The sequence below is a fragment of the Piliocolobus tephrosceles genome, chromosome 7 (genome assembly GCF_002776525.5).
Source record: "Piliocolobus tephrosceles isolate RC106 chromosome 7, ASM277652v3, whole genome shotgun sequence".
Lineage (NCBI taxonomy): Eukaryota > Metazoa > Chordata > Mammalia > Primates > Cercopithecidae > Piliocolobus > Piliocolobus tephrosceles.
The window spans coordinates 123,271,462-123,281,504 of NC_045440.1; the positions used below are offsets into that span (position 1 = coordinate 123,271,462).

At 44.6% G+C, this 10,043-nt stretch overlaps 1 protein-coding gene across 4 annotated transcripts in view; it reads right to left on the reverse strand.

The window, feature by feature from the left end:
- Positions 1–9,154, reverse strand: part of TAF2 (TATA-box binding protein associated factor 2) — a 108,424-nt gene extending 99,270 nt beyond the window's left edge. Inside the window, exons 1-2 of one of the 4 annotated variants that reach the window (XM_023224730.1) lie at positions 8,778–9,154; positions 7,960–8,014 (exon numbers count right to left, since the gene is read on the reverse strand). In XM_023224730.1, coding sequence (XP_023080498.1) covers positions 7,960–8,014; positions 8,778–8,860 — 138 coding nt within the window. In that variant the 5' untranslated portion in view covers positions 8,861–9,154. Of the gene's footprint in view, positions 1–7,959; positions 8,015–8,777 lie in introns of those variants that run through there. The other 3 variants (XM_023224748.2, XM_023224753.2, XM_023224737.1) reach the window with 3 other exon arrangements.
- Between the last annotated feature and the right edge of the window lie 889 nt (positions 9,155–10,043).

Sequence of the window (10,043 nt, forward strand, 5' to 3'; positions counted from 1 at the left end):
TTCAGTACAATATGACTTATGCAGTCATCATTCCACCGAAGTTACCTGATATGGTCTAGCTGTGTCCCCACCCAAATCTCATCTTGAATTCTCATGAATCATGAGGGCCAGTCTTTCCGTGCTGTTCTCGTAAAGTGAATAAATCTCATGAAATCTGATGAACGAGAATTTTCCTTCACAAGCTCTTTTTGCCTGCCGCCATCCATGTAAGAGATGACTTCCTCCTCCTTGCCTTCTGCCATGATTGTGAGGCTTCCCCAGCCACGTGGAACTGTAATATCTCCATTAAACCTATTTCCTTTGTAAACTGCCCAGTCTCAGGTACGTCTTTACCAGCAGCATGAAAACGAACCAATACAGTAAACTGCTACCAGCAGAGTGGGGTGCTCCTAAAGTTACCTGAAAATGTGGAAGCAACTTTGGAACTGGGTAACAGGCAGAGACTGGAACAGTTTGGAGGGCTCAGAAGAAGACACGAAAATACGGGAAAGTTTGGAACTTCCTACAGACTTGTTGAATGGCTTTGACCAAAATGCTGATAGTGATATGGACAATAAAGTCCAGGCTGAGGTGGTCTCAGATGGACATGAGGAACTTGTTGGGAACTAAAGCAAAGGTGACTCTTGTTATTTTTAGCATAGAGACTGGCAGCATTTTGCCCTGCCCTAGAGATCTGTGGAACTTTGAACTTGTGAAAGATGATTTAGGGTATCTGGTAGAAGAAATGTCTAAACAGCAAAGCATTCAAGAGGTGACTTGGGTACTGTTAAAGGCATTCCATTTTATAATGAAAGTACAGCATAAGAGTGTGGAAAATTTCCAGCCTGACAATGATAGAAAAGAAAATCCCGACTGGGGATGGTGGCTCACACCTGTAATCCCAGGACATTTGGAGGCCAAGGCAGGTGGATCACGAGGTCAGGAGCTCAAAACCAGCCTGGCCAAGATGATGAAACCCAATCCTTACTAAAAACACAAAAAATGAGCTGGGTGTGGTGGCGGGCGCCTGTAATCCCAGCTACTCAGGAGGCTGAGATAGAGACTTGCTTGAACCCGGGAGGCGGAGGTTGCAGCGAGCTGAGATCGAGCCACTGCACTCCAGCCGGGGGAAAAAAGGGAGACCCCGTCAAAAAAAAAAAAAAAAAAAAAAAAGAAAATCCCATTTTCTGAGGAGAAATCCAAGCCGGCTATAGAAATTTGCATAAGTAATTGGGAGCTAAATGCTAATCCCCAAGAAAATGAGGAAAATGATGTCTCCAGGGCATGTCAGAGGTCTTCACGCAGCCCCTCCCATCATAGACAGGGAGGCCTAGGAGGAAAAAGTGGTTTTGTGGGCCAGGCCCGGGGTCCCCACGCTGTGTGCAGCCTAGGGACTTGGTGCCCTGCATCCTAGCCACTCCAGTTAGGGCTGAAAGGGGCCAATTTAGAGCTTGAGCCGTAGTTTCAGAGGGTACAAACCTCAAGTCTTGGCAGCTTCCATGTGGTGGTGAGCCTGTGAGTGCACAGAAGTCAAGAACTGAGGTTTGGGAACCTCCATCTAGATTTCAGAAGATGTATGGAAACGCCTGGATGCCCAGGCAGAAATTTGCTGTAGGGGAAGGATCCTCACAGAGAACCTCTCCTAGACCAGGGCAGAAGAGATATGTGGTGTCAGAGGCCCCACAGGGTCCCTACTGAGGCACCGCCTAGTGAGCTGTGAGAAGCCGGCCACCATCCTCCAGACCCCAGAATGGTCCGCTGACAACATGCACCGTGTACCTGGAAAACCTGCAGACACTCAACGACATCCAGTCAAGGGAGCTGGGAGGCTGCAACCTGCAAAGTCACAGGGGCAGAGCTGTCCAAAACTATGGTAACCTACCTCTTACATCAGCATGACCTGGATGTGACATGGAGTCAATGGAGATCATTTTGGAGCTTTAAGATTTGACTGCCCTGCTGGATTTCAGACTTGCATGGGGCCTGTAGCCCCTTTGTTTTGGCTAATTTCTGCCATTTGGAATGGCTGTAGTTACCCATTGCCTGTACTCTCATTGTGGGAAGTAACTAACTTGCTTTTGATTTTACAGGGTCATAGGCAGAAGGGACTTGCCTTGTCTCGGATGAGACTTTGGACTGTGGACTTTTGAGGTAATGCTAAAATGAGTTAAGATTTTGGGGGACTTTGGGAAGGAATGATTGGTTTTGAAATGTGAGGACGTAAGATTTGGGAGGGGCCAGGGGTACAATGATGCAATTTGGCTGTGTCCCCACCCAAATCTCATCTTGAATTCCCATGTGTTGTGGGAGGGACCCAGTGGGAGGTAACTGAATCATGGGGGCAAGTCTTTCCTGCGCTGTTCTCATGATAGTAAGTCTCACGAGATCTGACGGTTGGTTTGTTTGTTGTTGAGACAAAGTCTCGTTCTGTCACCCAGGCTGGAGTGCAATGGCACAATCTTGGCTCACTGCAACCTCCGCCTCCCAGGTTCAAGAGATTCTCCCGTCTCAGCCTCCCAAGCAGCTGGGATTACAGGCACCCACCATCAGGCCCGGCTAATTTTTGTATTTTTGTAGAGATGGGGTTTCACCATGTTGGCCAAGCTGGTCTTGAACTCCTGATCTCAGGTGATCCGCCCATCTCGGCCTCTCAAAGCACTGGGATTACAGGCGTGAGCCACCGCGCCTGGCAATCTGACGGTTTTAAAAACAGGAGTTTTTCCAAATACCGCATGTTCTCACTCATAAGTGGGAACTGAATAATGAGAACACATGGACACAGGGAGGGGAACATCAAACACCAGGGCCTGTTGGGGAGTGGGTGACTAGGGGAGGGATAACATTAGAAAAAAATACCTAATGTAGGTGACAAGTTCATGGGTGCAGTTAACTACCAGGGCACATGTAAACCTATGTAGCAAAATTGCACGTTCTGCACATGTAACCCAGAACTTAAAGTATAATTTAAAAACAAACAAAAAACAACAACAACAAAATGGGAGTTTTTCTGCACAAGCTCTCTTTTTGCCTGCTGCCATCCATGTAAGAGGTGACTTGCTACTCCTTGCCTTCTGCCATGATTGTGAGGTGTCCCCAGCCACCTAGAACTATGAGTTCTCCATTAAACTGCTTTCCTTTGTAAACTGCCCAGTTTCAGGTATGTCTTTATTAGCAGCGTGAACATGGACTAATACATTACCCTTGCTGTGGTCACTAATGACCAAGAATTACTTTCAGTTTTCAAATTTATATTTACTGTTTACATTTAAAATTAATAACCATTACATTTCTTTCTTTCTTTCTTTTTTTTTTTTTTTTTTTTGTGAGATGGAGCTTCACTCGTTGCCCAGGCTGGAGTGCAATGGTGCCATTTCGGCTCACTGGAACCTCTACCTCCTGGGTTCAAGCGACTCTCCTGCCTCAGCCTCCCGAATAGCTGGGATTACAGGCGTCTGCCACCACACACAGCTAATTTTTTTGTATTCTTAGTAGAGGCGGGGTTTCACCATGTTGGCCAGTCTGGTTTCAAACTCCTGACCTCATGATCCACCGGCCTCGGCCTCCCAAAGTGCTAGGATTACAGGTGTGAGAAACCACGCCCAGCCTCCTCCTTCTTAAAATATGTTTTTCAGCCAGGTGCAGTGGCTCACACCTGTAATCCCAGCACTTTGGAAAGCCGAAGTAGGGTGGATTGCTTGAGCCCAGGAGTTTGAGACCAGCCTAAGCAAAATGGCAAAACTCTATCTCTACAAAAAATACAAAAATTAGCCAGGCTGGTGGTATGTGCCTGTGATCCCAGCTAGTCAGGAGACTGAAGTAGGATAACCACCTGAGGCCAGGGAGTTTGAGGCTGCAGTGAGCAGTGATTGCACTGTACTCCAGCCTAGGCGACAGTGAGATCCTGTCTCAAAAAAAAGGTTTTCACTGGTTTCTACGGGCCGAGTGTCAGTTTTCTCAAATATCATATTCTTCAGATATTTCTCCCTGATGCTCACTTCCTGCTAGATACTCTAAGTGAGCTTTTCCACACCCTTAATGAACAACTGTATATCAAAGGCTCCCAAATCTCTCACCATCCTTTATCTGCACAGACATGTAGCCAACTACCCACTATTCATCTCAATAACCCCAAAGTGCATGAAATGTAACATTTTCTAATCTGACCTATGAATCTTTCCTCTCAAACCTGCTGCCCTTCCCTTCCATACACAGAGTAACCATTTGTTTAAACTTATGCATTTTATCTTGTACTCTATCACACAGAAGTAGATGGCATGATCAATTGCTGAAGGCTCAGTTACAGCAACAACTGAGAAACCTCCCACGGGATGCTGCCTTAAATTAGTAGACAATATATAGGATTACCTCTCCTAGCCAAAACAGAACTGGAAACCAAGGGTTGAAAGTTGGAGTGACTACTCTCACTATTACACCAAAAAGGCCACGGAAGGAATTTTTTTGTTTTTTTGGGGGGACAGAGTTTTGTCTTGTTGCCCAGGCTGGAGTGCAGTGGCACAATCTTGGCTCACTGCAACCTCTGCCTCCCGTGTTCAAGTGATTCTCCTGCCTCAGCCTCCTAAGTAGTTGGGATTACAGGTGACCGCCACCATGCTCGGCTAATTTTTTGTACTTTTAGTGAAGATAAGGTTTCATTATGTAGGCCAGGCTGGTCTCAAACTCCTGACCTCGTGATCTGCCCGCGTCGGCCTCCCAAAGTACTGGGATTACAAGCATGAGCCACTGCGTCTGGCCAATTTTTGTATTTTTAGTAGAGATGGGGTTTCACCATGTTGGTCAGACTGGTCTCGAACTCCTGACCTCAGGTGATCCACCCACCTCAGTCTCCCAAAGTGCTGGGATTACAGGTGTGAGCCACCATGCCCAGCCATGGAAGGAATTTTTGCCTCCCGTCTCTGCCCCTGGGTTCAGTGTGTTGAGAGGTCCTAGTGCCCAAGTGAAGAATGCATCCAGCAGGGCATATACTCATGATTCCATTCCATTGGAAGTTGAGGTTACCTCTTGACCACCTTGAGCTCCTCATCCCAAAGAACCAAAAAGCAGAGAAAGGGGTCCTGTTCTGGCTGGAATGAATCATTACAACTACCAAATAGAAAATTAAAGCTTTGCTATACAGTACGGACAAGAATCACATCTGAAATCTAGATGTGATTTTCTGAAATGCCTCTCAGATCCCCCCTAACAGTCCTAGGCAACAGAAACTGCAACAACCCAATAAAGACATGAACAGCAGTGAATGTCCTAAAGAAACAAGGGTCTAGGTCATTCCAACAGAAATGTCAGCAGAAGGAAAAGGAAACCCCAAAGAGGTGGAGAAATAAAGCAGTGTATATCACCCTCGGCCATGCTACCAGCTAAGGGAAGCAGGGACTGTCACAATTTAGTTTTATACTATTTCTTTCAACCACTTTTCTTTCCACTATCTTGCATAAAAGACACTAGAGGTAACTAATATTTTAGGTGGGAACAGGGCTGAACTGTTATCTCTCACACTAACAGAATAGCTCAGGGGTTAGCAAACTTTCTCTTAAAGGGCCAGATAGAAATATTTTAGGCTTTGTGGGTCACACAGTCTGTCTCAGCTACTCACCTCTGCCAGTGTAGCTCCAAAACCTCCATAGTCAATATACAAATAAATGGGGATGGCTGTGTTCAAGGAACAATTCACTTAAAAAATAAGTAGTCAGCCATTGCCAACTCTTTCAGTGGCTCATAGAACTTTGTACGTTCCCCACGTTAGGAGCATTAGCTTTTCATCTCAACCAAAGACAATAGTGGATGTGTTGGGGTTAAAAAGATAGACTGTTCTGATTATTCTCCTTTTGCCCCTCCTGATCTGCTCTCTACGCTACTCAATACCCTAGGAGTTTCATTAACTGGGCTCTACCCTTCTAGATGAGTTGGTCCAACAGTTTCCACAAAAAGGAAACTGGAAAGCAGAAGGAAAGCAAGTTTATATTAATTACCCCAGATTCCTTTCTGCCAGGCTGCAGGTAACCAGTAGCTTCATTCTTCTATTAAAAGACACAGGTCCTACAAGGTAACTCTTTCCATGGCTACAGTAGGTTCTAGTAACTTCCCCTTCCCTTTGTTGTTTCAGGCCTAGAAGTGGCAACTGTTCCTCACTGTTAATAGCTCAGAGGGTTCCTCCACCTCATATTGGTTTCTGTTAACTCTGTTCTAAATAATCCATTCATTTCCCTCAATTAGCGCGCACGCGCGCACACACACACACCCACACACACACACACACACATATATATATATATTGCCATTTACTTCCTGCCAAGATCCTAACCCACACAACATCCCACCAAAGTTTCCAACAGGAAACTTAAGTCATCCACAACCCCTTTATGGCAGTCCTGAAAAAGTCATGTGCAACTTATGTCTATTGATTCCTGTGGGACAACACAGGTGGAAGGGGGAATGACAGATGTAAAGAAAGTGCATCGAACTCTTATCTTTTGCCAACTTTATGCCCTTAAGAAAGTTACTTAACCTCCATTCTTTTAGCTGCCTCAGCTAATGCCTTAATCCTAATATGAGCATTAAAATATTATCTACCTCACAGGGTAATTATGAAGATTAAGTGAGTTAATACACATTAACCTTAGAAGATACCTTACATATATTAATGGCTAAATATATGTCCACTAATTCAATCATGTCAACTCTATTTCAATTCCATTTTCACGAAGGCTATCTTCATTTAGGACTTCACCATTTCTCCCCTAGATTACTGAAGTAACCTCTGAACTAGACTCCCTAATTCCCTTGTATTTCCTACCCAATTCATACAACATAATACAACTCAAGTATCCTACTATAAGATACAAGGTACATAACTTAGGGAAGACTGCATGAGAAATTCCATAAATGAGGGGACTAGATTTAATAAACCTTTTAGGAACATTACAAATCTAAGATTCTATGACTCTTATGAAAAGTGACATTTTTCTATCTATTCAGCTTATCCTAAGTAAACATGTACATACATGGGTAACAAATCTGACAGAGAAGTTGATACCATCACTCAAGGAAAACCAGCTCTCATTAACATTTTAGTCTATGTAATAAAAGTAGCCCTAAGAAAGTAAATTAAATAAATACTTGAGTTTTCAGCCAGGTGCAGTGGTTCATGCCTGTAATCCCAGCATTTTGGGAGGCAGAGGCAGGTGAATCACTTGAGGTCAGGAGTTCGAGACCAGCCTGGCAAACATGGAGAAACTCTGACTCCACTAAAAATACAAAAATAAGTCAGGCGTGGTCGTGCACACCTGTAATTCAAGCTACTTGGGAGGCTGAGGTAGGAGAACTACTTGAACCCAGGAGGTGGAGGTTGCAGTAAGCCAAGATCACAGCACTGCACTCCAGCCTGGGTGACAGAGAGAGACTCTGTCTCAAACAAACAAACAGACAAAAAGCTTGAGTGTTCAAGCTTTTTCCTAAAATTGATTATATCAGCAATTCATACATTTAAATTGTGTCTGGGGGTGGGGGGAGGTAGAGGGTTTCTAGATCTCAAATCCTCCATCTAAAACTTCATTACAAAGCAACATCACCTAGTCAAGAAGCAAAAGTGGCCTCTTAGAAGCCAAGTCAGTGAGTGTATTAATCTTAATTTTTTTCATAGAAGAAATGTCGCTATGGGCTTATACTTGTTTCATGCACAATTATAAAATGCTTGGCTATATAGGCTTTCACATTATACACCAGATAAAGAGGAATAAAATTTTAATTAGGAAATTGACAAAAAAGGAAAGGGAGAATTTGGGAGGCGATAGGTATTAGTAGAAGGACCATGGAACTTGTAATCATACAGACCCTAATTTTAATTCTTACCTATTCTTGAAACACAATTATCTGGAAGACTATAAACTTTCTAAGTACTGTGAGGGGTGGATTGTTACTCTTTATAGTGGACTTGTTACTGTTTATAATTGTTGAGAATAAACTTACCACAACAGATTTTCTCTGGAAATTTATGTTGTTGATGCAGACGACCTGATGGGTTGTATATTAATAAATATAAAAAGAAAATAAGGAAGAAATCATTTTTATTATTAAAGTATAATTCTATCCAAGTATATATTAGGTCTATGTTCTAAGTAATTCAAACTTACAAGTTAATATTTCATTTTAAAACTCTACGAATTGGGGCCTGGTGCAGTGGCTCACACGCCGGTAATCCCAGCACTTTGGGAGGCCGAGGCAAGCAGATCATGAGGTCAGGAGTTTGAGCCCAGCCTGGCCAACAGAGTGAAACCCAGTCTCTATTGAAAATACAAAAGTTAGCCGGGCATTGTGGCACATGCCTGTAATCCCGGCTACTCAGGAGGCTGAGCTAGGAGAAAAGCTTGAGCCCCGGAGGTGGTGGCTGCAGTGAGCCGAGATCGCATCGCTGCACTCCAGCCTGGGCGACAGAGAGAGACTCCATCTAAAAAAATAAAAAATTAAAAAAAAAAAAAAAAAAAAAAACCTCTACCAATTGGGATAATTTTTTAAAATCTAGCAACAGTCACGAAAACAGATTCACGAAAACAGATTTTACAGAAATACAATCTAGCACTTAGAAAAAAACTTAAGTAACCGGCAACGGGAATTAAATTTGCTGAATAACACTGTCATTCAAAACATTTTTACCTTACAAACACCATTTCCATCACAGTGAGTAAATTCTAGTTTCCCAGGCGCACCAAGTCAATTTCAAGCAATCACAAAATGTAATTAATGGCAACAAAACCAAAAGGAAGGAAGGGAAATGAAAAAATACTTATAATTTATATGGCCTTGGGCTTTCAAAGCCCTTGTCTCCTTTCTTCCTGTTCATTCTGGCGGGCTCTACACCAGTCAGCGGCATGAAGTGGTCCCGCGGAGCTTGACTTCCCGGCTTCCCGGTGGGATACAGGGCATTACTGGTCTTTGGCACCTCCCCGCTACCTGCGGTCCCCAGAAGTCACGTCTCGCAGCCGGCCGGTCCCCAGGGGAGCGAACTGAAGAGTGGCTGCCCGCCTCAACCTCGCTCCTTCGACTAGCTCCTAGAAGCCACCGTCGACAAGCTTCTGTCACAGAGATGCTCCTCTCCGCAAATGCTCAAAGCAACCATCGGCCGACATCTTGTCTGAAACCTCTGACCTCCGACGTCAGCGGAAGTGGAACTGCGGCGGGGGTAGAACTAGGAAGTCTTGTCAATGGGCAGGGCTTGCGATTTTCGCCTGTGCCTTATCGTAAAAAATTGTTAAAATTTAGGAAAGCGAAGAAAGTATTTGGTGGATGAAGCGAGAACAGCAGCAACAAAAGGAGGGAAGGTAGTTTTCTAGTACAAGCATATTAAGAAGAATGGAGAACAAAGTTTGCGAAGAGCCAGGTATAAATAGGCTGGGCAGGGTGCTAGTAACCGGGCGGGGTGGGGTGGTGGGAAGTCTCCCTAAATCAGGAGGAGGTGCGTGCCTCTGGCTTGCTGTGTCAACAGACACACTGGGTCCGGTGAGTTAAGCTCTAAAATATGTGATTAGACTGCAGGTAGTCTAAATGTCAAAACTCCAGCACTCCAGAGCTCTCACTAGGCACTGCTGCCTTAGTATTTATTTTAAAATATAGATGACAAGGCTAGGCGCAGTGGCTCACTCCTGTAATCCCAACACTTTGGGGGGCGGAGGCGGGCCGATCATTTGAGGTCAGGAGTTCGAGACCAGCCTTACCAACATGGTGAAACCCCGTCTCTACTAAAAATTATACAAAATTAGCTGGGCGTGGTGCACGCCTGTAATCCCAGCTACTTGGGAAGCTGAGGCAGGAGAATTGCTTGAACCAGGGAGACTTAAGGTGCAGTGAGCCGAGATCGTTCCACTGCACTCCAGCCTGGGCGACAGAGCCGAGACTGTCTCAAGGAAAAAAAGAAAAGAAAAAGAATAAAATATAGACTACAGGCCAGGCGTGGTGGCTCACGCCTGTAATCCCAGCACTTTGGGAAGCCGAGGCAGGTGTATCACTTGAGGTCAGGAGTTCCAGACCAGCCCGGCCAACATGGTGAAAACCCGTCT